The sequence below is a fragment of the Serinus canaria genome, chromosome 7, assembly GCF_022539315.1.
Source record: "Serinus canaria isolate serCan28SL12 chromosome 7, serCan2020, whole genome shotgun sequence".
In the NCBI taxonomy this organism is placed as follows: domain Eukaryota; kingdom Metazoa; phylum Chordata; class Aves; order Passeriformes; family Fringillidae; genus Serinus; species Serinus canaria.
In genome coordinates, this window is record NC_066321.1 from 22,734,177 (window position 1) to 22,762,055 (window position 27,879).

Sequence of the window (27,879 nt, forward strand, 5' to 3'; positions counted from 1 at the left end):
ACATCACTCCCCATGGACTCCTTTGCACTCAAGATGCAAAACTAAAATGAAAATACCCCCCTCCCTTTTATGAATTTACTTATCTTCCATTTAAACTGGACAAAGACCAGATTTTGTGGATTGCTGATCCTATTTCTATTCTCTCACACAGATTAATTCCACTAGCCTTAGAGAAATCATATGAGTAAAGAATAAACATTGAGCAAGCCAGCCATGGCACTTTGAGCAGAAGCACAAGCCCTGGGAGAGTGTGACCTGCAGCACATGAAGCAACTGATGGGCAGTGGAGATGGTGACCAGCCTTTTGTTTTACAGCATGACAGAAATACAACATACCCCTTCAGAGGCCAACTCCTCATCCCACTGCAGCAGGCAGCAAAGCTTCCAACAAAACCAGCATTGCCAGATAAAAATTTCAGGGTAAAGGACAACTGTCACAGGGAACCTTCTAAAACCTGATCATCCAGATTTATAGCTCCACAGATGCCATAAGCTATAAAAAGAATGGGAAAGAGAGATGGACACCCTACTCCCTCACCTCCTTACATCTTTTACTGGCTGAACAGCTACTCTTTCATGGCCATCAAAATCACACAAGCTTATAAGTACTTTTCAGTTAAGCCATAGGACTGAGTCTATCCTTATTCCTCAATCTTTTCAAAAGCTTTAATTTGAATTACTCTAAAACACTTTGAATTACTCTAAAACTTCCTGAAGAAAAAAAAAAAAACAACCAAAAACAACCATCACAACATCAACCTAAAAAGCCAAGAAATGTAGACAAAAGTATATATTTCCACATTCCTTTTAAAAAGTAATCACTGGATGTTGCTTGATAAATATGTAGAACTTTCAAAAGGAGAAGCTAATCTGTACCTGACTTATGTGACAGCCACTTGCTGGAACTACTGCATTCTGCCCTTGAGTTTCATGAAGGTCTCCAATACATGGCAGCAAGAACTGCATTCCCAATAACGCTGTAGGGCTGTATTCCTAAGTCATCTTAAGCAACAAAAAAGTAATTTATGTCTCCAGAGTCTGCAATACTTGTAATCCTATTTTTAAATGTAGGAAGATCAACTTGGGCATTCTTTTCATTGGATAGACATTTGATAGTGTATGTATTGTTGTACAGTGACAAAGGGGAAGAGTTCAAAAAGCAATTTTCTTTCCTCCATTCTGAAAGCTCTGTCTTTCTTCAGGTTCCCCACAAGGATCTACAAAGAACAATCTGATTCTGTACTTATCAACTTCATTTTAGCACAAATCACAGCATCACCAAGGGCATACATTTTAGTTACTGTGTAAATACTTGCTAAAAGCAGAGGGAAAAAAATAAAAATCACTTCAAAAGTAGTAGCTTAGCTGCACATGAAACTCTCTCTCCTTTCATACAATTACCACACAAGCACAGCCATACAGGGAAGGTGCTAACAAAGAAAGCAAAGCAAATTAAGTTCTGCATGGACATGAAGTTCCAGCACGGCCAGCAGGTGGGTTTTGAAAATAACATACAGGAAGTACTCTGTGTTAATCATGGTGAGATGCTTCATCACTTGTGCATGACTGCCCTTATCACTGTCATACCAGTCTCTACCTCAAGTAAAGGAATCTTTAACAGGGAACACTGGACATGGGTTTGGATTTATGCCCTAAGGGTGCATGTAAAAGTTCTTTGGGGTACACTATACTTTGAAACATGGAAGACTGAGGTACATTTCTCTTTGCTAGTAACTGTTAATGAAACAGACCTCAACCACAAAGACTACAAAATCAAATTCAGTTTCATAGTATAGGCTGAACTTCACTATCTGGTTTGTATTACTAAAACAGGCAGCACATTTAACTAAGAGGTTTGCACATTACTTTTTATTGCAACATCACATTTCTCAGTAACTTATGTCAATCTGTTAGCTGAAGTTTTCCTTGCCTAGTTTAAATTTGTTATTGCTTTAAACTTCAAGTTATTTCTGAGAACAGCTATTATAAGTAACTTCAGTTACTTGAGTGCATACAAGCTTGAACAAATTAAAACTGATAGATATTACCTGACTGAGATTATCTGAAGCTGTCCACTGCAATGGAATCCTAAAATTTTGAGGGAATTTCTCATATATTCAATGACTTTTGGTACATGAAAGAATTTGCTAAGCCTGTCCACCTAATCATTGGTTTATTGATGTACCTTCTGAAGTGTTGAAAATCATATTTCCCCTATCCTCACCTTTGCCTTAGAGATATTTCAGCCACCTCCCAGAAACTCTGACCAGCCTTTGAAAGGAGCATGTGACATCTAAACCTGATGCCATAGCCAGCACCTTCACATACCTGGTCCCTACAACCAGTGCAGCACAGGAAAACACCACCAGGGTAAGAGAGCAAAATGTCCACTCACTCTCAAACCCAGAAAATTTAGCTCAGCCCCAATATCCCAGTTTCCTCCTCTCATTCCAATGGACAGGTTTCTTCCAGGAGTTTGAGGACAGGCAGGTTTTCCTGTAAACCATTCTCTGCAGGTAGCACATGTGACTAGCAATGTTCCTACCCACTGAACTTAGGGAAGAACAATACTTGTCTGAGTTCTCACAGGAAGGATAATGAAAACAAGAGACATGTTTATCTTCCTCTTACAGGTTCCTGGATTCAGCAACTTTTGGCTTGCTTGAAAATTGCCAACTTTTCTTGTGAGATAATAACATTAGGCTTGTAGATCACAGAATAACAAGAAATAAAAGTATACTGTCCCCTGTCCTTTCTTGTCCCTTTTGGTTTGTACTGAGGTCAGTGCATTCTTGCACTTTTACCTTCCCTCTCACAGTGAGGACAAAAATGTCCCTGAAGGCACACAGGACAAACAAATAAACATGACTGCAAAGAATTAGAGAAATATGTAAGTTAATCATACATAAAGAAACTCCTTTCTTTCTGCACAGCAAGCTGTATCAGGATCAGATTTTTCTTTAACTAATCTTCATTAGAGTCTCTCTAAAACACCACTGAAGGACCTGATCAAAATTCCAGAAATTAAAGCAAGAGAAAACTGTTCCAACTATAACATACTGAAAAACAATCACTTGTTTTAATTGCACAACTCCAGTCCATGGCCAGCAAGGTTCTGTAGAATTCAAGCCAAGCCCCTCCACAAGCAAACAGGTCTAGCTAAAAGGGAGTTGTTGTTCAGATAGATCCTACCTTCTCTTACCAGTTAAACCAACAGCTGAAGGAGAGAGTGCTGCTTGTCTCCATGTTCTTTACTCTATTGATTGTTGTGTAAATATTAGGCTTCCTGCTTGTGGAGAAACCACGGCAAAGTTTCTTTCATTTCTGTTTGCACATTTCAAACTTGTGCATGTTTTAGAACAAGGAAGTTTATGTAACGTTCCTGAGAAAGTGCAGTACATCATGGCTCATTTTAATTCAGGTATGAATACATGACACAGATGAATTCACAAAACACTCCTTTCATCTGAAATTTAAGTAGTAACCCTTTTTCCCCTGAAGGTTTAAGCAGCTTTAAGTGATGAAATGATTAAATTTTTCTGTTTCTTTACAGCAGTGCTGGATTGAAACAGATTTGGATAAATCTTTCCTGAATTTATTCAAATACAAATACACCATCAACCATAAGAATATTTGAATAAGTCATCCAAAAGATGTCAATGTTCTCTACAGCCATAGAATATAATTTTAAACTTTGCTCAAAGCATTTCAATAATTCAGCACATAAAAGCATCTTCTCCCCAAAGGCCAAATTTTCAAGTACTGAACAAACCCAAATATTCTCCTGCAAAATGAATAAATCTGTATATGCATCTGGGATACTCATCTATCAACACAAACCTTTGACACAAATTTTATTTGCCCACTGTTCACTATCAGTGCTGCATCACTGAAATTCTTGCTTACCTATACATGTGGCTTCATCTTTCCTTTTTAAATTACTCTTTAGAAGATGTCATTGGGAAAGTGACAGCAGACTACTCCTGTATGTATGGATTATCCTTCTTTACTCCCACAAGTTCAGAGTCCTGCCCAAACCTTCCCTTTCCACGATCCTTCCTGACCCCCACTGCTGTCTCCTGTCCCTGTGACTCAGTTCTGGTCCCTGCTTCCTTGACAGCAGGGTCAAGACAGCCACTGGTACCACTGCAGGTCAGACTTTGCCCCTCCCTTGCCAGCACTTGTACTGCTCAGCTCTTGCCAAAATTTTTATCTTATTTGGTGCACAAGTTTGCAAGTTTTATTGGGTTTCCCTTCTCAACAGATTCTTTCTCTCAGTGTAACAGAGCTGCATGTTCTGCATAAAGCAGTTTTGATGGGCTAAAACTGGAACTTTTTTGGTTAGTTGAGTTTGGTTCGTTTGGGGGTTTGTTATTCATTGGGGTTTTCTTTTTGTTTTGTTTTTGTTCTTTTTTTTCCCCCCACTTCCTGAATAGACAGAATTTTCTCCTTTACTTTAATCCCAGTCCAACTGTCCCCAAAGGCTTGACACCATTTTTTGGACTCTCACTTTTCTCTCTCAGCTAGCAAAGCATTTTTTGGCTTGCCAGCTGCTAGCCAGAGCTGCAGGCAGATGATGTTTGGCCAGCATGGACTGTCCACTGCCTATGTCTTGTCTCCCAGGAGACAGAAGATTTTTGGGCTGTCTGCACTGCCCCTGCAGAGTGACCCTTTCTGTGGGCTCTCAGATAAGCCATGCTGGGAAGCCAAAGATAAATGCAAATCTAGACATTACCATGATAATGGTAGCACAGGGAAACTGTGTCTGGTGATGTTTAACAAAACATCTTGAGGCTGAATGGAAGATGTGGATTGCTTCAATTTCAGACAGCATGAACACATTTCCAAATACAGATTGCTAAAATCAAGTAAATGAACAACAGGAACAATCCAATCACCAGATTTCTCTCAGGCTTCTCTGTTAAACCTGCTGCAACATGTATTTCTGTGCAACACAGCAAATTACTGTTGTGACTGTATCTGAACATACAAAATGACAGAGAAACAAAGGTCTAGAAAAACCAGAAAGCAACTCCCTACAACAAAGAATCTAGCATCCAAGGTATAAAATTATGATCACCAAACAAAACATAGAAAGAATGTCACAGACACATATATGAAGAGAAAAAGGACAAGGGATAAATGCTTATGAAGTAGCTGTAATAACAGTCCTGAAGCACATGCAAACATGCAACCGATTTTGCTGAAATCTCATCAACTCAATCATATTAAGCTAAATTCTGCACTCATTTTAGATTCTGCCTAACAAAAGCACCTCTCCAGGCCTTTTTCTTGTTTTTAGAAAGTTAAATAAGGTGACAGTAACAAAAAATTATGGTCAATAATCACTCATCAGTTTAGGTAAAAAAAATGAGAGAAATATTACATAGTAGTTTTAAAAGCAATGGAATCCTATAAAATGTAATTTTGTAATTTACTCCCTACCAAGGATGATCATGCTTACACAGAACAAAAAGTAATTGAAATACTCAAATCACAGAAAATGAGCGTTCTATTACTATTTATGTCAACAGCTGAAAAAACCTACAATGACATTCCTCTAGTCAAGGTTGCCCTGTATTTAAAAAAAAAAAAAAAGAAGGTTTTTTTCTGCAAGCTAATCATCTAACTATAAACAGGACTTTGAGGATAGAAGAGAGCATTTATGTTTTTGACCTAACAAGGCATTCTAAGAGGAACTTTTTGAATGCATCATGCACATTTTAATATTGCAGTTAAGCAACGCTATATAATCTGCAACACATTAACAATTCAGAAGCTTAATAAGTTCAAGTTTTTCTTTAAAATACACATTAAGGCATCCCCTATTTCAAATGATGCTAATATTTGTGCTTATTAAAGCTATTATATAAATAATAGTCGTCAACCGATTTTAGCAGCATAACGATAAAAGAGAATTAAAGATATGCAAAAATTAAGCATTAATTTTTTTACAGTGAACCATCAGTGGGTTCACAAATAAGAAATATTTATTTTCATATTTAAGAAATACATTCTTCCAATGGACTGATCAACAAAAAATTGCACTTAGAGCCTTCCTCCAAAAAATGTCACGATTATCATCTAAACGGACAAAAAAAGTTCAAATGCTGATTTTGGCATTTGTATTTCTTTGACGCAGTTTACCCAATGATAAAAAGTCTCTAAAAAAACAGATCACAGTCACCCACAGTGCTAAGATTTCCAAATTTGACTACTCTGTTCCTAAACTGCAGCAAATTAGTACAGCTTTCACTAATGGATTGCTATTAAAAATAAATCAGGCAAACATTTCTGCTGCCATACAGCTGGAGCAAGCATACAGCGCTCTATTATGCAGCTGCTTGAAAGACAGATTTCAGCCTCCACAAGGAATTACTTACCCAGAAGCATGTTTCTCTTCTACAGTTAGTTCAGCAGAATACAAAGTTCTGCACAATAGATCTAGCAAAAGAAATGCTCTCACAAGCTCCTTTCTGAGTTGGTGCAAGCCTTGAGTAGGATTTGAACTTGTGCTGCTGAGAAATATGTCTTGCTCCACAAAGCTGCTGGGGCACTTTCCTTCGCTCCCATTGGTGAATGATACCTCTCCAGGCTATGCACAAGTGATGCAGACAGGCAGCAGCTGGTGCCTCCTTAATTCCAGGTAACAAAACCATAAAAAAAGAGAAAGCAGTGACTGCTGTAAAATTTTTAAAGTTAATATATTTCATTGTCTCTGTCCTGCTATTGGTTTTAAACTAGTTGTCCATCTTTCAGCAAGAGGAAAAACTCCTTTCAGAACTATATACAGTGTGTCAAGGAAAATCTACATGGTAGGCAAGTTTTGCAAAAGTAAATGTACCATTTTTCCATAATGTTTAATTTCATTACAGCTGAATTTGTCTGTCCTGATACAAAAGACTTCTTTAAAAAAAATACGAACAGGGAGCTGGTTTGGGACTTTTTATTTAGCTCAAAAGTCACCCACAAGACTAACAGACATGCAATAAAAACATTCAGAATGCTGCTGCTGTCATGGCAAGTACCTACTGCCCAGTAAAACTGACCACAGACTATCTGCCCAGAACTAAAATTAACCTTTGCTAGGAAAAGAAAAAATATCCCTTTCCGTATTATAGAGGGAAAAGGCACACAATCTCAAATCTGGGTCTCAGATCATAAACTTCAAGCAAAGAGGAACCTCTCTAATCTGCAGCCCCTCACCCCTCACCTTGGGATGTGCCGTGTCAGTATACCTCAGCTGGAGTCTGCACACAACCTCTGACTCCCTCAAAAGAACTTTTTCAAGCACATCCTGGGAAGCATTCATGATAGAAGAAGTATTATTAAAAATAATAATTTAAAAGAATTCAAAAGAGAGAAAGAGAGGACATCCAACATCATTAGGAACAGATTTTTACCTGATGCAGTTTGCAGGTACGTCAGATAATTCCTCACAGAGAACTAAAGATTACAGAAGAGATCTTGTATGCAATCCTTTGACTTTAATGCTTTGTGTTAAATATATAAAGATTTACTTAATCTTCTCATTTGTTTTCTATGAATGTGAAGTAATGAGAAGAGAGGTAAAAGATGACTTTAAAAAGTAAACTTCTTGGAAGAAATTTCCATGCCTCTAGAAATACTGGACAGAATTTCTGTGACAAGATCAAATTTGTACACAGTCCTGAATAAAGAATATTCTTCCAGTGACAACACTCTTCTCTAGTATGTGACTGTTGGTTACTCAAAACAGCACCTATGAAAATTCAGCTTAATCTTATTTTATTCTATAACCTCCTACTCCTCCCTTCTACTGAAGCGGGATTACTTCGATAATTACCTGATAATATGAGTTGGCAGTAATTACACAATTTTGTTACATGTCCTAAAATATTTGGTACTCTAGTCAAAAAAATCCCCTTCTTAAAAAAAAAAATAAAAGGGTTGTGGGCATTGGGAGTAGTGGAAAAAATCAATCAGCTTTGACATAAAAAGGCAAATAAAAATCAAACAAAATTAAAAATAAACTTCTCTGATTTTTAAGCAAATCTTGGAAGATGTGACTCATTCTCATTGCACACTTGGAATTGATAACACCAAACTTCTGTGAAATTTTATAAGGGTTTTATATAGACTGATGATTTCACAAGATGACCAGTATCTCAACAAAGACTCTGTTCTCTCATGCTGATAATAATATTAACAATTGCATTTTCTGTGATGATTCAAGGATTTTCTTTTTCAATTCCACTGTTAACTGCAGCAGAGTCTTACACACTCCATAAGCACGTGGTAGGCTTATGCATTGCAGCAATACAAAACAGCAGGGACTGGAACTCCCCAAATGGGAAGCATAGCTCCCCCACTCCTTCCACTTGCTCAATGACTGCAAGGTCTGGCTTTTTTGGCAGTGTTTGATAGTTCCTTGTTAAAGCCATGAAAATCAGCCAGTTTTTACCATTTATCTAGTTTAACACGCCGTAGCTCCATTCTATTTCCCCCCTAACAGCACAGAACAGCCTGTCTTACAGAAGGCCAGACCTTGGTTTCAGAGGAAGGTCTTAGGACACACAAATCTCAGATTTAATGTGTCAGCCTGCCCCCCAGCTCACATCTAAAAAAATGGGATCTCCAACCTCAAACCATCACAATTTTAACTACAGTTATCTCTTCCCCACCCTTTAAACAATGCTAACTCCCATCTACTCTACTGACAGCCACTGTCCCAAGATTTTGGAGATGTCCTGACTTTTTTTGTCAGAGAAGGCCTCTTCAGAGACCCCAAACAGCACAGAAGGACCTCCCCACTACAATCATGATGGACTCTGGGTATCGAGGGCATTCCGTGCACTTGTGCAGCACAACAGAGGTGCTGTGGGTGAGCAGGAAAGCAGGACAACAGCAATTCCTTTTGGAACAGCAGTCTGAGGCAGTCATGCAGCTACTGCATTATAGATGCAGAAGTCACAAGGGTGAGGATAGGTGGCTGGAAGAGAAAAGGAGAAGTGGAATACAGAAGAGAAAGGTGTTGGGGGAAGGTTTAGAGACAGCATAATATGGGCAAGAAGAACGCAATGAAAGGACGTTATTATACCAGAAGGAGAGATTAAAAGAAAGCAAAAACATTAAGATGAAAGCAAAAAAGGCAAAAAACAATAGTAAATTTAAAAAAAGCATTTTTGTTTCCAAAAAGCTATGATGTGCTGACCTTCCAGAACACAGTGGTACAATGTTCACTGCAAGTGTCACACCCACACCGCACATCTAAGCAAGGGGAAGAGAGAGAGACCACAAAAGTATGTGCACAGAACCACAGAGCTACAAGAAAGGAAAGGCCTCTTGAAGAGGTTATCTGAGGGCAAATGCACTCAGGTGTCATTCACAAGCAGCTCCTATAGTCAAAGAAACAAAAGCTGACACTGAACAGCTCAACTGCCAAGATGCTCAGGTGGTGTCTTTTTTTTAAAACCAAAGTTCATACTTAAAATTCTTCCCCCCTGTATTTTCTCTCTTTTTTGTGGAGGCAGGAGAAGTGACATTTTGAGCACTTTCAATAGGCTACTTATTATCTCAGCTAAAAAGTTTTACTAACAAAAGTGACCCAGAATCCAAAACATCTACTCCAAACATATTTTTTCACTTAGATTCTATGTCCACCCCCCTCCCATGCTGCTTTGATACAGGCAACTCTCCCTAGCAGACTGGCATACAACATGCTTGTATTTTGGCTGATTGGAAACTTGGAGAATTGTACTGTCAGGATGTGACTCAAAAGAAATAGACAGTCTATGTAGATGCACTGTATTTTCAGATATAGCACTGAGAAAAACCATCTTTCCAACAAGTCCAAAACGTAGCAGCCTGGACTCTAAAGCTTAGTGCCAAACAGCAACAGCATCCTACTGTCAAATTCATAAAAGGCTTCTCTGCATAGCCATGCTTGGATCCTTTAGGTTTTGTCCTTTGCTTTTCATACACAAGCAACTCTTGAGGCTTGCTGTTCCTGTCCTCAAGGTTTTCCTTCAGTGCACTGCAGACTAGTCACATACAGAATTGTTACAGGAAATGTTCGCTAAAGGGCAGTCAAGAAAAAAAATGGGCAATATTGGGTAAGAATATAAAAGCTAAGAAAAAGACAAAACTTAGTTGCTGAGGTTTGACCTTATTATTGTTGTACTACCCATCATGATTATTAATTCTCAACTTTGTTCACCTAATATTTTCCCACTCATTTTCAGCAAAAAAATGCTACTGTTATGATTGCAGATAGAAGGAATTTCATTAATCTTTCAATTAATTTATAATATGTAGAGTTCACTAATGAACTAGAAGCACCCTCCAGAGACACTGACTTAAACCAATGACTAGTACGTAAAAGAAAGGACCTTTATTCAACAAAAAACAACTACCCTCCCCTCTTACTGGAATAAAGGATCAGTAATCCAAACTTTATTAAGTATGGGTGATGCCAAATCACCCCTAATTAGCTTCTAAAATTCAAAGCAAGGTTCAAAGCAGAGGTGCAGTAACTTTGTCAGGAGAATACCGATGGCCTGGCAAACACACCAGGAAATCTGCTGCCCATGCTTGAGTAGTATTTTAATACACTGCAATAATACAATCAATACAATCCCCAAGAAACATCCCAGTTTGAAGGAGGAAAATACAAGTGAGAGGTGAGGTAGAACAACCTGATCCTACTGTACAGGCACAGAATACGCAAAAGACATGGTCAAGCACGTGTCCAGTGGGTAGCAGTCAAATCCTTTTCACAGTAGATAAATTTCACATGACATGATGAACTATCAGGGCTTTCAAGAAACATCTCAGAACAGAAAAGTATTCAATCAAAGGAGCTCAATTATTCTTCTCTAGATATGTCCCCCCATCAAGTGAATGACAGTGGATTGTGGTACAAACAGACACAGATTCAAAGCAGAGGCAAGTGACTGTATTCTCCTGAACTCTTAAATCTTAACCTCCACCAAGACATCTGCACATCCAGTCATATATGTACTACAGCTTTTCCTTTTCCTGTCACCCAGCCCTCACTATGTTTGGCTCCAGGACAATTCAGAAAAGCAATATTTAACTCTGCCCCAGATTGTGCATTAGGCAGATGCCTCATGGCAATCATATTCTTGAAATGCATATTGACAAGACTATTAAAACCTACCAGCTCATACTGGTATCTTGTACTTTTACTTACATGAAGCAAATTCTGTTTGAATACCTGCTTCACACAGATGCATCAAACTTACACCCATATTCACAAGTGCCTATAAGCTTAGCATTAAGCTTTGCATTATATTGCATGCTAGATGAAAATAATAAAACAGTATTCCTGTTCTAGTTTATGGTATTCAGAAAAAGAAAATTACCTATAGTGTATCCTCAAAGATGACATTTTAACTTCAACAGCTCCTCCCAGGACACTGGTGAGGTGAAAAATATATTCCCCATTTTATGAAGCATAGAATATTTCCATATGTAGCAACCAGATGTCACATTGTTTAATACAGGCACCTCTGTCATGATGGGGAATGGTGCAGCCATAAGAACTTAATGTCAGTTTAATTGTCCCCCAGAGCAGGAATCTTCACAGAGAAATTCCTAAATCTTTCTCCAGCCTCAAAGAATGCAACAGGTTCTACAGGTATGCAGCCTTCAAAGTCCTAATAAATATCTAAGGCATGACACTCCAGTTATAAATGCACAGTAAAATCTATTTTTGTTCAAGCCATTAATCACCATTGCCCCATCTCACCTGCTACTTTGATCTAAAAATTTGTCATTAAAATATATAGATGACAGCAAATGTTTTAGGAGTCATCCCAGTAAGTAGTTACCTCACTGCAGTTGGAAAAGAGAGAATGATGAACTTATTTTCTGCTTTGGATCTTGTATTCCAAAGCACTGGAGAAGAGGGTATTTCCTGTGCAATGTATGAGACAGCTTTAACCCTTCCTCTTTATCATGGGCACACAGCTTCTGAACGACTCTTAACTTTCAGTTCTCTAACTCACACTGCATTTCTGTACAACCTTCATACAAATTTAGAATTGAAAAAACTATACTTTTGGAAGTAGCAACATTTTAACTGTCATATATATCTATCTCTTCTCCAGCATTTGCTTCCCAAGTTCATATTTATATACGTATATATACTTGTCATAATGACAAAGAGTTCCTAAATAATGTGAGTATAGGGAATCACAGAGGGTAAGCAGCTTCAAGCTAGTCTAAATAATATAAAAGAGCCTTGATTATTTTTAAGATGTGGATTACAATAATGGTTAAATGTGTCAAAATGACACCAGGCTACACAGTACCAACAGCACTCCATACAAAAGTTCAGAAAGAATTCTTGATCTAAATTATAGTTCAAGTAAGCCACAACAAAAAGAGATGCATGTGAAAAATACATCAACTTTTCTGCAGAGTGAATTAAAGCATCTCTAACTTTCCCAAAGCCAAAAGAAAGTAAGTGATATGTATTGCTTCATTATGACAAATCTCTTCTTCTAAGCATGTTCTATTCTGATCATTTCACTTAGTTCAGTCATCTTTACTAGAGCTGAAAAGCAATTATTCCATCCCAACAGATAGACCCCAGTGACATTACTCCTGACATATATATTTTTCTTTTAGAAAGTGATGACACATGATTAAAAAAACCCAAAAAACCAAAATCCTCAAAGACTCACCAGTCCAATGCCATTTGCAATGCATTTTGTCACTGAGGAAGGGGCAACACTCATGCTCCAGAAATTCCCAAACTGTGATGCAAAGAATTGCACACAGTCAGGTTGGGGAAGCTTTTGTCCTTAAGCAAAAGCATAAGCACTTTCAGAAAAAGAGGAAAAGGAGCAGGGTACACAGATTCAGGCTGCTGAAAGAACTTTCTACAGCTTGGGCAGGGAAGCATATTGTGCAGTATGTTTATACCAGTAAGAACAACTGTCTGACCTCCACAGAAATTATTTGACTTCACTATGGTGAAGGCCTTGAAAGATTGTCTAACTTGAAATCCACTCCCTTGGCACCAGAAATATGAAAACCCAATAAAGGCCATGCAAGGGGTGCTATAAAAATTTCCACATGGATAACTGTTTTAGTCAGCATCCTCTGTTGTTACGGGATAACAGGCTTTAGCAAGTCATCAAATAGAGGCAGAGTGGGTCACAGCCACAAAAATGTTGCATTAACAATAAAAAATGAGGAAGACATTAGCACCAACATGAAAAGGCAAATTCAACACAGTCTTCTGAGAAATTATTTAGCTTGAAAATACATTCAAATCCTGTGAATGACTGATAGCTTCAGCAATTATTAAAAAACCCCACAAAACAAACAAACAAACCAACAAACCAACCCTTTACCCACTCCCCAAACAACTCACTCTTTTTTTGCAAGGACTGATATCCAAACAGTTTGAATATAGATAAAAAGCATCAAGACAGTTTTATTGAGCAAGTGAAGGTATAAGAAATAAGCAATGCATCCAGGTATATTATAAGGTGAGTTAGCAGCTCAAACTGACTCCAAATTACCAGCTGAGATTTTTGTTATGAAAAGCATAGCATCCTGATGCAAGAAGAAACAGAAAAAAAACTAAACCACATTAAAAAACACCATTCATGACTCATAGGCTCACTAATTAAGGGATCTTATTGGAAGGCTTACCCAAAACATCAATATCTCTTCCTGTTCAGATTTTAATTTACCACCTCCTTCCTGAATGGACATTCTTGTTTAATGGCAGGTCACAACAGGAAGTTCTACAGGTGAAATCACTTCTGATAAACTGCAGGGGTAGAAACCTGTACAGCCTAGTTCTAAGCCAGATGTTTCAACTGGGTGCAGGTATGACACAGTATGACTGAGCATTTGTGTTCAGCCAGAATCATAAAACAGGCTGAGGAAAGTCTCCTGCCTTCAGGGGCTGAGTTGCTAAACAGGCAAATCCAAGAAACTTAATTTCTACCCATACTCTGTAAATGTGAAGTGAGATGTCTGTTCTGTGGACTGTATATTGGCTCCAATCTTCTCCCACACAGCCCTCTTCAAGCTGGGGAGGAATTGCACATTTCACAAACTCCCTACCCTTCAATCCCTCCCCTGTTTGTCACTTTCTCTCAGTTTTCCTTTTCTTGCTCTTGCCATCTATCCTTTCTCTACTTAAATTCACACTCCACAGTTCATAACTACTATCATACTGGCTTCTCTTCCTTTATTTTCTCTTCTTGTGTACCAAAACCTTTTCCTTTCTGGTGATGCTTGATTTAGCAGCCAGTTTTTTTTGGTTTTGTGGGGTTTTTAAACTTTGTTTTGGTATTTTTCCCCCTCCTCCCTGCACTGCACAATGCCATCAGCAGAACTACATTTCAGGCCATGGGAAGGGAGAAAGCTGACAGAATGGAATCACCCAGCACAAAACCCATGCCAGGGCTATTTTGGACGTGGAAGATGCATGTGAGATGCTGACCAAGGGCTCTGCACAGCACTGGGAGGATTGTTTCTGTGGTCAGGCAGCTGGTTTGGTGTAGTAGGACACAGTATGCGATAGTAAATTTTTTCTGAAGCAGATGGATGTTGTTATTCAACAAAGAGACCAGCCTCTCAGAGCATGGTGACAAGTAGTAGCTCATTTTTATTTCAGCCTTAGGTGTGAAAGTCATTTAAACTGCTTAACTGGCACAAAGAAATGGGGTTAATTCTTCTTGGCTGCCAGCCTTCTATTTCACAAAGTCATCAAACTGTGTACATGGGCTTTGCAGAGATGGCATGTGTTCAGACACATCAGAATTAGAAGCAGATTTACACCTGTTAAAATCCATGCTCTAAGGTTTGCAGGTTCACAGATACACCCAGTCATTCAAATATTTCTGAGACTCCATAAGTATATATATCTACTGTAAACACAAGCATATGCTCCCAAAGCTGTGTATGAACAAGTGCAAGATATATGGAAACTCGGCTGAAAATTTCCAGGCGTTGGATAGAAGACAAACAACGCACCCCAACTCCAGAAACAGCACTGCAGCAGTGGCTGTGCTGTCAAACCTCCACCTATACCACTTCAATGGAAAATTCCATCAGTTTGCTCTGCAGCTTCCAAAGCTAGCAGTTCTAAAAACATTGCAGGAATTGTGCAGGTTATGTTACTATAGTTCAAAAACCACAGCAACATCACAGAACAACTACTTCATCCTGAAACATTAACTCTGAATCCTGTTGTATTTTATAAGCATTCTGTATATATCCCATTTATATTCCATTATATTTGCATTGTATACATGACATCCTGCCTTTCTCCATCTGGAAAAAAATACTAATCTTGAAATTTTAACCTCAAAGGTTCTTCCTTGATATCTCAGCTGCCTTTCATCACATGCATTTGGGTATGTATTTCCTTCAGGGCATCTGAAATTACCCATTTTATCCCTTTAGGACAACATGCTCACATAGGACACCCTTTCTGTAAGGGGGTACTCAGTCAGCTAACCCAAGTCCTCTGGAGACATTTAAAGCACTGATAGCATTAAGTAAGGTCATTCCAGGCACCTGTTATGAATTTTGAAGCAACATAATTTAATTAATCATGGACTGAAGTAATTTGGATTTGCTCAGTCAGATTGGCATGTATTTTCTCTGATTTTCTTGAAACGAGTATGTTTGGAATTCAACAGATTCATAGCACTGCAGTCTGCCACCCTTTTGGCAAAGTACCAACATACTGCAATGCATGACAGGATGCAGATTTATTCCCATAAAAACATAACTGAGCTTCTAATCTTCATACAGAAAACAGATAAGAATCACATTATTTTTAATACAACAGACGTGCATATGCATCTTTAGTTTAAAAATACTATTCAAATTAGGTTATTTCAACATTATTATTAGCTAAATAAAAATATCAAAGTGTAGAGCAGCTTGACTAAGCCTTCCCTAATATGATGATTATTCCTGAGGGCTATTTCACTATTATCTGCCATTCAACCCAGTTTCCCAAAGCACTGATCCTCTGAAACTGCAGAGAAGCCAAAAGAAACTGCAGATACTGTGTCCTTGGAAAACTAGGCCAGCTGTCTTTCTGCAATTCTTCAGCTTCACCTCAGTTTAAGTCTGAGGTGCCCTTAAAAGAAATCACAACCCAAACTCCTTTTAAATGAATGGTACAGAACCACAGTTGCAATCACACCTGCTTATACAGTACTGATTTAGGCTGCCCTGATGGGCTGAATTCCTCCCAAAAATACAGAAAAACTTTCCAAAGTGAATGGGGCTTACATGCACCCAGCTTGCAAGTGACACTACAAGACAGCTTTTGTTGAGCAAGCCAGCTCACTGGGGAAGCTCTGTGCACTGGAACACAATGAAACATGAAGAACAAACATCCAGAACCAGATGAACTAGAACCAGCTGAATGAGATGGACCCTGCAGGACAGCCGCTATCTCCCTTACCACAGAACATTCTGGCACCTAACAGCACTTAAATTTAATGGAAAATTGAAACAATTTACTTTGTCTTTTAAACAGAAAAGGATTCTCTCCTTGAAAAAGTCTTCTGGATAAATGAACACATAACATCTCTACCAATGTATGAAATTATTACAATTAATAATTCCCTCACTTTGCATATGTACATATGGCCTGCTGGGCTCAGCAAAAAAAGTGGTGGACATCACTCAATATTTGCCAGTTAAAAAAAAAAATCAAAATTATTTTGCTCTTAAATAGAAAGTTGAAAGTTTAGAAAGGCAGTTTTAATCGAACAGAGCAGAGGGCCACTTTCTGAAAATGAGTCAGTTTATGAAGTCTGCTCATTTTGACAGCTGTAGAACCATACTAAACACCTGGGAAAGACAGCATAACGACAACCAATATATTAAAAATTCCAGTGAGATCTTTTCTATGTCTCCTTCAGAAACAATAAATTAATATAAATAAATAAATATATAAATGGATTATATAAATAAAATATTGTCTGGTCAGATTAACTGTGTAGCTTGGGTTTGCTGTCTGCTCTACAATATTGCTGGTTAAAACAATTTCCTTAACAAGTGCCTTCACTTAGTGAAGGGGCAGTACAAGAAACAACCTCACTTGCTTGCAACATACCTACAATTATTTAACCAGGATATAATCTTACTATTTCTGTATTTTGCACACATTTTTAGTTTTTCATGCCTGTTGGTCTCCTGAGCTTGTCAGGTATCTCCTGTAATTTCATTGACTTCAGGGGAAAATTTACTGGTTAACCAGACTTGGTAAAAGATGAACAAAAATGGTTTATCTTAGAATAACTTGATCTTAGGTTTCCTCTTCTCAATTTCATACTTTTTAGATATAGAATAAGATCTTTAAGAATTTTCTTTAAAAAATTTGCTCCTGAGATAGAAACTTGAGAAAGAGTAAAACTGACTGAACTCCTACAAAAAACACCACACATGTAAATGGTTTAATTTGGCATCTCAAATCATTAAATATATGTTGTACATGAGAAATTAACTACTTTAGAAAGAAGTAGAGGTTTCACATAAAAGGTAACTCAGAGAAAGGAAAAGCCTGCATAATTAACTCAATGTCAAATCCTACAAGCCAAGAGCTTAGAAGAACACAGACCATCAAAGCATATTCTGTCCTTAGTGGGTTAACCTGCACGGGACAGCCATTCTCAAATAAATCACAAGAAAGATGTGAGTACCTCCTGAACCTAGAAAGGGACCCTTACAGAAAATTTCTGTCATCTTTGGAAATAGATGGAACCTTCAGCCAATCAATTCTCTCCCATAATTGTAAATAAACACCTAAGATTGGCAGCAACAGAACTGTGAAATATTAATAGTTCCACATTAAGAAATCAGCAAAAAGGTAACTCAGTATTTTGGTTTGGCTATCTCTGATGTCAGGCACACAAGCACTCTTCTGTCTACCCCTCCCAAACAGTTCCTGTTAATTTGTTGGGTCAGCACTGCTGGCTCCTGACAAGAAAAACTGACTAATGAGACAAGTGTTCCTAACCAGAGCCAGGTTTGGATCAAGACTGAAACTTGAGAAGCAACGAAGAGCCAGAGCAGCTTTGTCACAATCCTTCACATAACCTTCTATTTTCATATATGAGACAGAGTGGCAAAGACTAGCACAGCAATCTTGAAACCTCACATCCACTTGCTCTGTTACATGTTAACATAAAGCAACAGAGCATCATTTCCTCTCTGTCACATGATAAAATAAAAAGACAGACCATAATAAATTCTCAGCCAAGAGGTCTACACCTGCTTTAAACCATTTTCTGTGCAGTGGAGAGTCAGCAGCACTGGCACTTAAATGAGAAAGAAAAAGGCATTATAAAAAGAATTGTGCTAAACTGTACTGGCCCAGGAAACGAGAGACCAGCTCATTAATATAAGAATCTACCTTAAAAAATGGACATAACCTTCCTGCTCAGACATCTTCAAATAATAAATCAAGTGAATAAGTGCTAAGACTATTTCAAAGATTTCTTCTCAGTAACATACAGAGGTCAAGGGTTTACTTGTCAATATTGATAAAACAGAGCTTTAATACTGGTCACAGTAGATGGAATTTTTATAGAGAAGCCTCTACATATTGTCATTAATTTTAATTGACCTGAAATGAAAAAAACTATAAAAATGCAAGCCCTATTTCCCCTTAATATCTTCTCTAAATTTGTTGTTAATTTAAGTTTTTTCCCTTGACTGGGCAGAGGTCATACTTAAACACCTTTAACCACCTTGCTGAAGAAAATACTAATGTGCAAGTTACCAAGAGCAGATTTATTTACATAATTTAAATCTACATCAAATGAAGTGAATTCACCCACCTTATTTTACTTTTTATATATATTTTATATAATTATATATTTTTATGTAGTTTCTTAGGGTTTTTTCTTCAACTTTTTAGCAAGAACAAAGCACTTAATGCTTCAACAAAATTTCCCCTTATCTTGATTGACTTGAGGATCTTTCCATCAGGACAGGAAAGGAAAAATCCAAGTAAATGCCAATTACAGCTCTGGTCCTCTTTGTTAGCTAGAAGTTCAGGAATCAGAGCTTAATAAAGCAGCCGCAGAATGAAAATCCTGCTCATCCAACACCAAAACTTTCAAAGGGGTAAGGGTAAAATATTTAAGAAAGTTTTCCCATAATAACCACTGGCAAAAATCTTAATTATGCTGAAACTGTGAGATCTACTTTGTCTTATTTTTTCTATCACGAATCTTCATTCTGAAACAGATACAGTTGTTTGAAAAATTCCAATTACATTATCCCTTAGTCCCTCTTGATCTTATGCAGACTGTTCTCATAGTTAACATTTACAAGAGAGCAACAGCCTCTTCATCTATAAAACATCCAAGGTTTAACAACATTATGTATGAAGGTGAAATTCACTATGCCACATGGGAACTGAAAATCAGGATGTCTCTTAGCAGTAGCTACATGAAATTCTGCATGCTTGCTTTTATGTCTGGATTTAAAGAAGCTGTGACAATTCCTAAATCAGTTAATGACCTGGTACAAAAGATCATTCCCTGAGATGATTCTGCAGCCCTACCGTCCCAAAAGAATGGCTTCCTCTCCAGGTACATGTATCCACAGAGAGGCAAAAACATTCTGCCTTACAAGCCACACCAGGAGTACCACTGTGAGAAACAGCCTGGTTTTACATCAGTATGAGCAGACTTATTTTTTTCCCCATCCTTGTCAAACTCCAGCTTCTTTAAAAATGTCTATCAGCCAAGTGTGATGATGCCTATTGTATTTCCAGATGACTTCCAAGTCATGGATTTGAGAAATAACTAATTTAAGGCAGATGAACTACGGTTCAGTCTTGTCTAGATTATACAGTTACTATGTTTACACTGATTTGACACCCATGCAAATTAAAATACATATTGAAGGTTAAGAGAGTGAACAAAATCACAAGAGTTTATTTTTCAACTCTATACTACTTCTCTTTCTCCTTGAGTGGAGACAAACAGAACTGTCCCGCAGACTCAATTGATGAGTTTAGAAACCATTAACTCAACCTACAAGGTCATCAAGATAAGAACAAAATCAACAGGATTGTCCTTCAGAGCTCTTTTCAGATTTGGCTAATAAGTCTCTACAGCACAGCCTTGCACACTGACTCATTTTTAGCCAAATATTTGCCCTGGTTGCAGTGCAACTTCTGGTTTGCTTTACAAGCTGTCAGTGTTCTGGGTTTGACTATAGCACTGCTTCTTGAATCTGGTGGGGCCACACTGCTGTAAGGCTGTGCTTAGTGCTCCTAGCACCCCCATCAAGCCTGGGTAATGCACAGCTTGCTGAGGAGAATGGGAAAATAATGCTCAAATAATGGAAGACAGCATCTGGGTATTATAATTACGACCAACCATCTAAGCCAGAATGAAAATCTCCATTAGGGTTGATGTTAACTCATTAAACAGAAGTGCAGAAATTAACTCTTTTGGCCTGCAGCCAGTAATGACCCCTCTGTTGCACAGCCTGAAGGAAGGCCTGCACTCTGAGCACACCAAAACTGCTGCATGGATGAATGGTGGGAGAGCTCTCTTCACCTGACAATGACAAGCCCTGGCATAGCTCATGTTTAGATGTCAAACTTTCAAGGCTCTTCAAAAGCAGTCCCTCCACCCCCTTGTCAATCCTTCTGCCACTAAAAGTGAGCATCAACTGATTTCCTCACAAGCAGATCACACCTTATGCCACCCCTGGGATGGGAAATCTCTGTCTGATGGCCACCCTATCACAAACCTTTTAATGCTGGAAATACAAACGAGCTCCGCAAACAGGAGCAGCTTCCCTTTAATAAAGTCAGAGCAGTGGTACTGCCTGAAGAGGGACTAAGTAGCAGCAATGACAGCAGTGTGCCTGCTTGTCCTGTGCACAGCCTGAAACAGCCACTGCTGAGCTAAGCTTAATGACACACCAGAGAAAACATTTGAGAAGTAGACAGCAGCACCTGCCATGGATACAAATTGGCCTACCTAGCTTCTGTTTTCAGCAATTTGGGGCTTAACTGCTATATTTGGAAAAGACAGAAGAAAAAAAAACCAAACTAGTTTGTGTTTGGGAGCCATGCAGAACATTAAAATACCTATTCAAAACAAATGATTCCGACAAAAAGTTGAGCTCAAAGGAGTGGATATACAGGTTTCCTTTGGCAGCATGGGAAAACCAGGGTCATCATCTAGACACAGGTCATTTCACCTGTGCAGAGAAGCTTTGCAATCTCTCACTTGAATAAATGCAGAACAGCCTTTATCTAACATACTAAACAAGGAAGGCTGTCACTGCTTCACAAATGCAGCTGAGAACCATCCTAGTCATCCTTTATCATAAAAAGGCACAACAAAAATGGTCAGCAATACCCAGTACCCCAGCTGAAGCCATCTTTGTCCACAAGGAGTGCTGTCTGGAGGGAGTTTTTCTGATAGCATGTGAGTCTGAAACTCCTCCAAAATGCTGACAAATAGCCAAGTCATTCTCAGCTGACAAAAGTGGAAATAATTTTAAGGCTTGCCTAGGCCATAAAGGTCACCATTAATGAGGCTGAAAACCAAACATCCAAAGCCCCACCACAAAGCCACAAGCACGAGACACAGACACACTCAAATTTGTTACACCTAAAGCCCCCTACCACACTAAAATACATCCTATAGCTTGATGTTTTTACCCCCTCAAACCTTTCTAGCAACTCCCTCCTGTACACAGGAAAGAACTGTAAGTAAGAAATTCTCAAAATATCTCTAAGCAATTCCAAGGGCACTTGCTATGACAGTGATAAGGAGCATACAATGTTAGAATAGAATATTTTATGTGCACCTGTTTAGATTACATATGAATGACTGAAAAGTAGTTATCAAATAATTTTTCTTGGTTGGAAGAGAAATAAAATTCTGTTTTATTTATGGCTACAACATAAACAGGTAAGCAAACCTATTTATTTTGAGGTTACCCTAGAGAAGCATCCTTATTAAGAGGAATCAAAAGTTTGGGCCTTTGACTTTGAAAAGACTTCCAGATGTTCCTTCAAAAGAGATTTTTTTTTTTTTAATAGTTTATGCTAACATTACAAAAATTTTCATGTTTCAAATAGCTGAAAGTAAAATGCCACATTATTTTACGAAAGACAACCAGGTATTGCATATTTCTCTCAGTGACTTCAACTAGCCTGTCTCTTCCACTCCTGCCAGACTGTTATCCTGAATTCTGCATATTCCAAAACAAAATTCCCAACTCCCTCTGCTTGGACATCACAGGATACAAACTGAAATAAGAACCAAATAATTTATGCTGATTTTATGAATATACAAAAGTCCAATTGAAATTCCCTGAAATAATTTATAACACACTAGGGTGGCTAGTGCATCACTTCTGTGTCTACCTTAGTTTTGTACTCTCAAATTAATTTTAGTTTTTTAATACTACATGTCCTTGTACTATATCAAATCATATATATATCCCTGTAAAAATGATAAAATTACAGACAGCTGATATAACCTATTAGACAAAAGACTAATAACCAGATAATTTCTGACCAAAAAAACCCAAATCATGCTTTGAACAACATTTTAATGTAGTAAAAAACAGATAAGGAACTTCTTTATTCTTAAAAGCCCAATTATGAAGAAACAGGCTTTGAATAAGTTCCATATGCCCATAAAATGCATGCAGGGCTCTTTTTTTTTTTACCATTTCCTTTCTGTAATGATTTCTTCTATTTATTTTGAATACTTCCTTGGGATATGTTCATGTAGCCACTCATTTCGTTGAGTAACATCCATGTACTTTAAATGTTTTTACTCTCAGACATTGCTTAGGATTTACTTCCTTTTTCTGGTTTTTTCATTATTGAAGTATTTCAAAGCATTTCAGAAGTTTCCTGAGATACAATTTTTACCTCCTCCTATAAAAACAGCAGTGCTTTTTCTTATCCTTGTCTTTTTTATACTACCTTAATCTTTTAACATTTGGAACAACTGTGTTCTTCCTAGAACTGCCTAGATTTTATTTGCTTTTGGTTTGTGAAATTTATTAGGAGTGAAATATTTTATTGCCTTATTTACTGGCTTCAGTGTCCTATTCTGGGAAAGCAGGCAGATCAGCTACAGCACCCCTAAAGACAACAATATTAATGACTCCAGCTGATGTTCCTACTTGTCCAGCCAATGGAAATGTGAGCAGAGTTCCTGCAAGCAGCATGCTTCCTGAAGCACTGCCCCAGCACACTCCAAGTTCACTGCCTGGAGTGAGGCCAGACAGACACCCTGGCCTGCTGCACAGAACTGCAGACAACACATTCTGATCATCACTTACCAAAGGAAAAAAAAAAGTAATTTATATTTTTCATAAGCAGGATTACTCAACATAAAACCTAAATTTCCCTCACCTAGAAATATTAAATTGGTCATTCAATTATCAATTACCAAATAAAGAAAAGTGAATTTAGGCAATATAATATCTATGACCAGGAAATTCAGTTTCCCCCTTGAACACAGAAAAATAGGTTCAAGACCTGAAGAAAATATTGTGCTACTATCTCCTGCCAATTCCTGTGCCATCCCAGTGTGCCACAGAGCCCTAGCAGCAGTCACTCCAACAGTCTATCACAGATACTTGCATTTCATTATCTATGGAATATTGACCAAATAAATATGTAACACCATCTCAACACATCCAGGGCAAAAGACAGTCTAACAGCAGTAGAGAGATGAAGAGAAGGAGCAGTCAGTGTACAAGGACACTGACTATGATCATTACAAATTTGAGTTAAAAACTCCAAATTTAGGTTAATTCTGTATTTTTTTTTTGAAGTATAATGGAAGTTTAAGATTTAGTAAGCATAATTTGGACTTTCTGCATTTGACATTGAGGACCTGGAAACCTGTGTGTTTGCAACATGCACCACAACTTGAGATGGGAAGAGTTCAGAGAGCTCCTGGCTCCCTATCTCCTCCTTCATAGCCTGTTAGACTGCACACTCATTTTCTGAGGGTGGTTCCTTGACTCATTCCTCCTTTTCAAAAGCAAATGCCCTCGTGGCTGAGCTGTACTTGCAAGGCATAGAAAGAAAACAGCAACTTGTGTAAGAAAACCACCAAATTTTATAGCTGTCTCGTTAACCTATCAGCTACATCATGGCTAGCCCAACTAAAAAAAAAGACAACCCTGCCTAAGTTAAAGACTGTCCTACAGGACAAATAAATTTAATATTAATATTTAACACAGCAAAACAGATTAATGTTCAGGAAGCTCCTCTTTTTGTTTTGCTCATATACTAGACATTTTTCTACTGCTATAGAATCAAGTGTTGCCAAAAAAAGCACTCACTTTCATAAGAAACATCAAGAAAATAATTTAAGTTTAGGAGAGCAATTTTTCCTAGGCCTCTCTATTCTTCTAGTTTGCACTACTGACCAAATGTCTTATGTTTCAAAGGCAGATTTAAAAATTTTGGGAATAAGTCTTTTCCATAATTCTGTACAAGTCTAGCAAAATAGAACTGTAGCTCTTAAGACATATATGCAATACAATAATAATTCATTTCATTATGGTAACACAAAAGACAACAAGCTCCAAGCAAAATGCCTCTTATTTGTAAAGATGAACATGATTATTCCTATACCAAGACAAGACCAAAGGTTTTGTTTTTTTAAAAAACAACAACTACAAAAGACTACTGCATAATCTAAAATCTTGTTTCTTTTTTTTTTTTTTTGCTACAAGTCTATATTGAACAATTAATTATTGAACAATTTTTTTTTTTTTTTCATCATGAAATCAAGACTTAGAGTACCTTTGAATTTAAGATTCCCTTACTGGACATTAGTTCAGGCCAGTATTGTTCATTATTATTCAGCATATCAATTCTTTTTTTCTTTTTTTTTTTTCCAAGGCATGTTATTAAACCTTTATGCTCCACATCCCCTCCAATTCTTATTACCATTTTCATACCCTATGGTGAGGCTGACAAAAAGCAGTGTAGATTTGACAACCATAAGCACAGGAATCTAGCAAGAAATTACTATGCAAATGTGTCTGGGACAAGATAACATTAATAAATATTTGCTGATGGGCCTTTTGCTCCAGTAGGTGGCACATTTATAATGAAAATTTAACAGTAGTTTAAGCCAAAGATCAGAAGCCTCAGATGTACATGCCACTGAGAGATGATGAAAGAGGAAAAACACCTCCACATGTTGTCATTTTAGAGGAACCAATCCAAGCTCACCAAGTTCATGAAAAGTTGGAAGGGAAATATTTTCGTCTTTCTATAAATGCTTTCTTTACAGAAAAAAAGGCATTTTTTCTCAGCAGTAACTAGCAACCTCAGTTAAAAAGGCCCATAAAAAAAGTTGTTGTTTACCAAAGGGAAAAAAAAAAAAATCAAACTTTAGAAGTTAGACTTTAGTTGATTTTGCAGCTAAAGCAATGTAAGCCACAGAAAGTACACCACATTTTTACTTCACTGTAGAGACAAATCAATTACAAACCCTGATACTAAAAGAAAAATGGAAGAGAAGGGGAGAAAATACAACCACGTGACTACATAAAATCTGAACTAAAGCAGTTACTGTAAGATGATATTTCAGAAAAAAAAAAAACTAATCTGAGATAACTCCTTGACTTCAGAAAGGGAAAGTAGAGGGAATCTTACACAGCAGGAGAAAAAGCAGGCAGCTCAGGAGTGAGCAACTTTGCCAGACATTCAGTGATGTGCAAAAGAGAATTCTAATTCTTTGTTTGTTTGAGCATTTTCATTTTATATATGGCTACAAAATAAAGTTCTTCTTTAATTCAAGCCATGTTATTTTTGGATTTATTCATGGGCAGCACTCTCAAAATCTTGAATACAGGTACACATACCCTGACCCAGAAGTGAGAAGAGCTTAGATAAAGGTCAAGTTTCAAGCAAACTGCAGAAATAAATTCCAGCAATGCTTAAATTCATAGAGCCTTTTCATTCCCACTTCTGTGGGAGAAAGTTTAGTATCAAGAAAAAAAACCCATATTCTGGCAGCATACTCTCTGGAATTCAGAAATACTGAATCTTTCTAGCACTTTGCAAGCTGGTTTTAGTATTAGTATTATAGTCACAGGCTTAGGAGCAAGCCTGTTAACAGTACATCTTCTCAAGACAGTTTTGTACAACCCAACTGTAAGCATTTAACCTCAAGTAAAACAGGCAGGAAGTGCTTGTCCAAAAAAATTTACTAATGCTTACGCTATGTTCCCACTCTTCCCACAAAGTACAGAAAGAAGTCTTTGTGGATAGATGGATGTAGCTGCTGGGGAGATGCTCCAAAGGAGGTAAAGATAATAGTCTGAACATAACTCTGGATGGTATTGTCTCTAAACAATACAATGAAGTGAGAAAAAGACAATGGCTAATGAGCATGAGTGTCAGTACTAATGTATGCAAAAAACATAAAAACTCAACAAAATTATTTACATGATTAGATTACAGACATTCTTGTCCCAAAACCTAGGTAAGGATCTGTTAGGTAAATCACATACACAGTGTCTTTACAAGCTGATTAGATTCTCTATTCTCCACCTGTCCTCACCGAAGGTATGCTTTAGATCAATGAAAGCTTTGGAAACTACTACCAAGAAAATCAGGCAACATGATAAGCACACATCACATAGAGGAAATCAGATAAAGCTATGCCAGTACAAACCCTCCATCAATATTAAGCTAAAATATTATGCATTTTTTCTTTTTGACTCAGTAAAATAATGTTGAGTGACAAAGTTCACTGCACATCCCAGATGGTACCGAGCAGTGGGCACAGAGTTGCTACATAGCTGCCTTTCAGTATTTAAAATACAGTATTAGGAACAGAGTCCAGCTTCTATAAGGGAGCAAAACAAGCAGTCCATACAATAAGCAAGGAATTTGACCTGGAAAATTACTCTCCTTTCACTCGCTTTTCACAGAGAAAAGCTTGATCCTGCCAGTCAGAAATAACTAGAGGAGAGGAAAAGACAACAGAAGTCCAGAAAATGTTGACAAGTATCAGTATCATGCTTCTAACTTGATGCAAAGAAAGAGAGCTTTATGAACTCCTCCTTGAAAGAGTGTTTCCAGTTACAAGTAAGTCGTGCAGACTTTAAACACCAGACCCAACAGTCCATGACTGTGGAGGCAAAGTTGTCCTTCTGATTCATCGGCGAGTCACTGAGGCCACTGATGGAAAATCGTGTTATTAAAAAAGTAATATTAACCTCTTCAAATGTTACACAATCTCTGCTTGTAATTGCACCCTTGATACAAACAGTGCTGGACTTGAAATCAAGATTCCTTGCCATTTTACCAGGAGAATGTACCTAATCATGGAGGTTCTTTAACAGTAGAGAGGAAAAGGGACCTCCTAGCACATAATCAGAAAATTTCAATTGGCAGTAAGATGCAGTTCTTGACTGCAAGGGCAAAGGTTTATTTAAACAATTGAACAGCCTAACAAGTAAATTCATCACATCCTGAAGTCCTTAAATTGAGCTTGAATGTGTCTCTAAATATTGTGTTCTAGTTCAATTGCAGATTTATTGGACTTAACAGCAAACACTTGCATATTTGGGAAAGCAATTTCTTCTCCTAAAGGAATTAATGCTAGAGATTATTTTGTCCAGTATTGTCAAATAGATAAGGCTTGGTGATTCCTTCAGTCCTCAGAGTCTGTGAGCCCCAGTGGGTGCACTGATTCTGACTTTGCTTATACCAGAACTGTCATACTAGACCACACGTGGCTTACAAATGCGTTGACTTCCAAATTTCTTGGAAACAAGTTAACTTTGATTAGTGTAACAGTAATAACTTTCTCATTATTTTCAGTTAATTGGTAGATGTCCCTTCAG

At 37.7% G+C, this 27,879-nt stretch overlaps 1 protein-coding gene across 4 annotated transcripts in view; it reads right to left on the reverse strand.

The window, feature by feature from the left end:
• ZNF385B (zinc finger protein 385B) overlaps positions 1 to 27,879 on the reverse strand; it is a 110,125-nt gene that overhangs the window by 75,563 nt on the left and 6,683 nt on the right. Inside the window, exon 1 of one of the 4 annotated variants that reach the window (XM_030241889.2) lies at positions 6,384 to 6,623. The exons of 2 other annotated variants lie outside the window; for them this stretch is intronic. In XM_030241889.2, the coding sequence (XP_030097749.1) occupies positions 6,384 to 6,393 (10 nt within the window). In that variant the 5' untranslated portion in view covers positions 6,394 to 6,623. Of the gene's footprint in view, positions 1 to 3,202; positions 3,240 to 6,383; positions 6,624 to 27,879 lie in introns of those variants that run through there. One more of the 4 variants, XM_030241890.2, reaches the window with a different exon arrangement.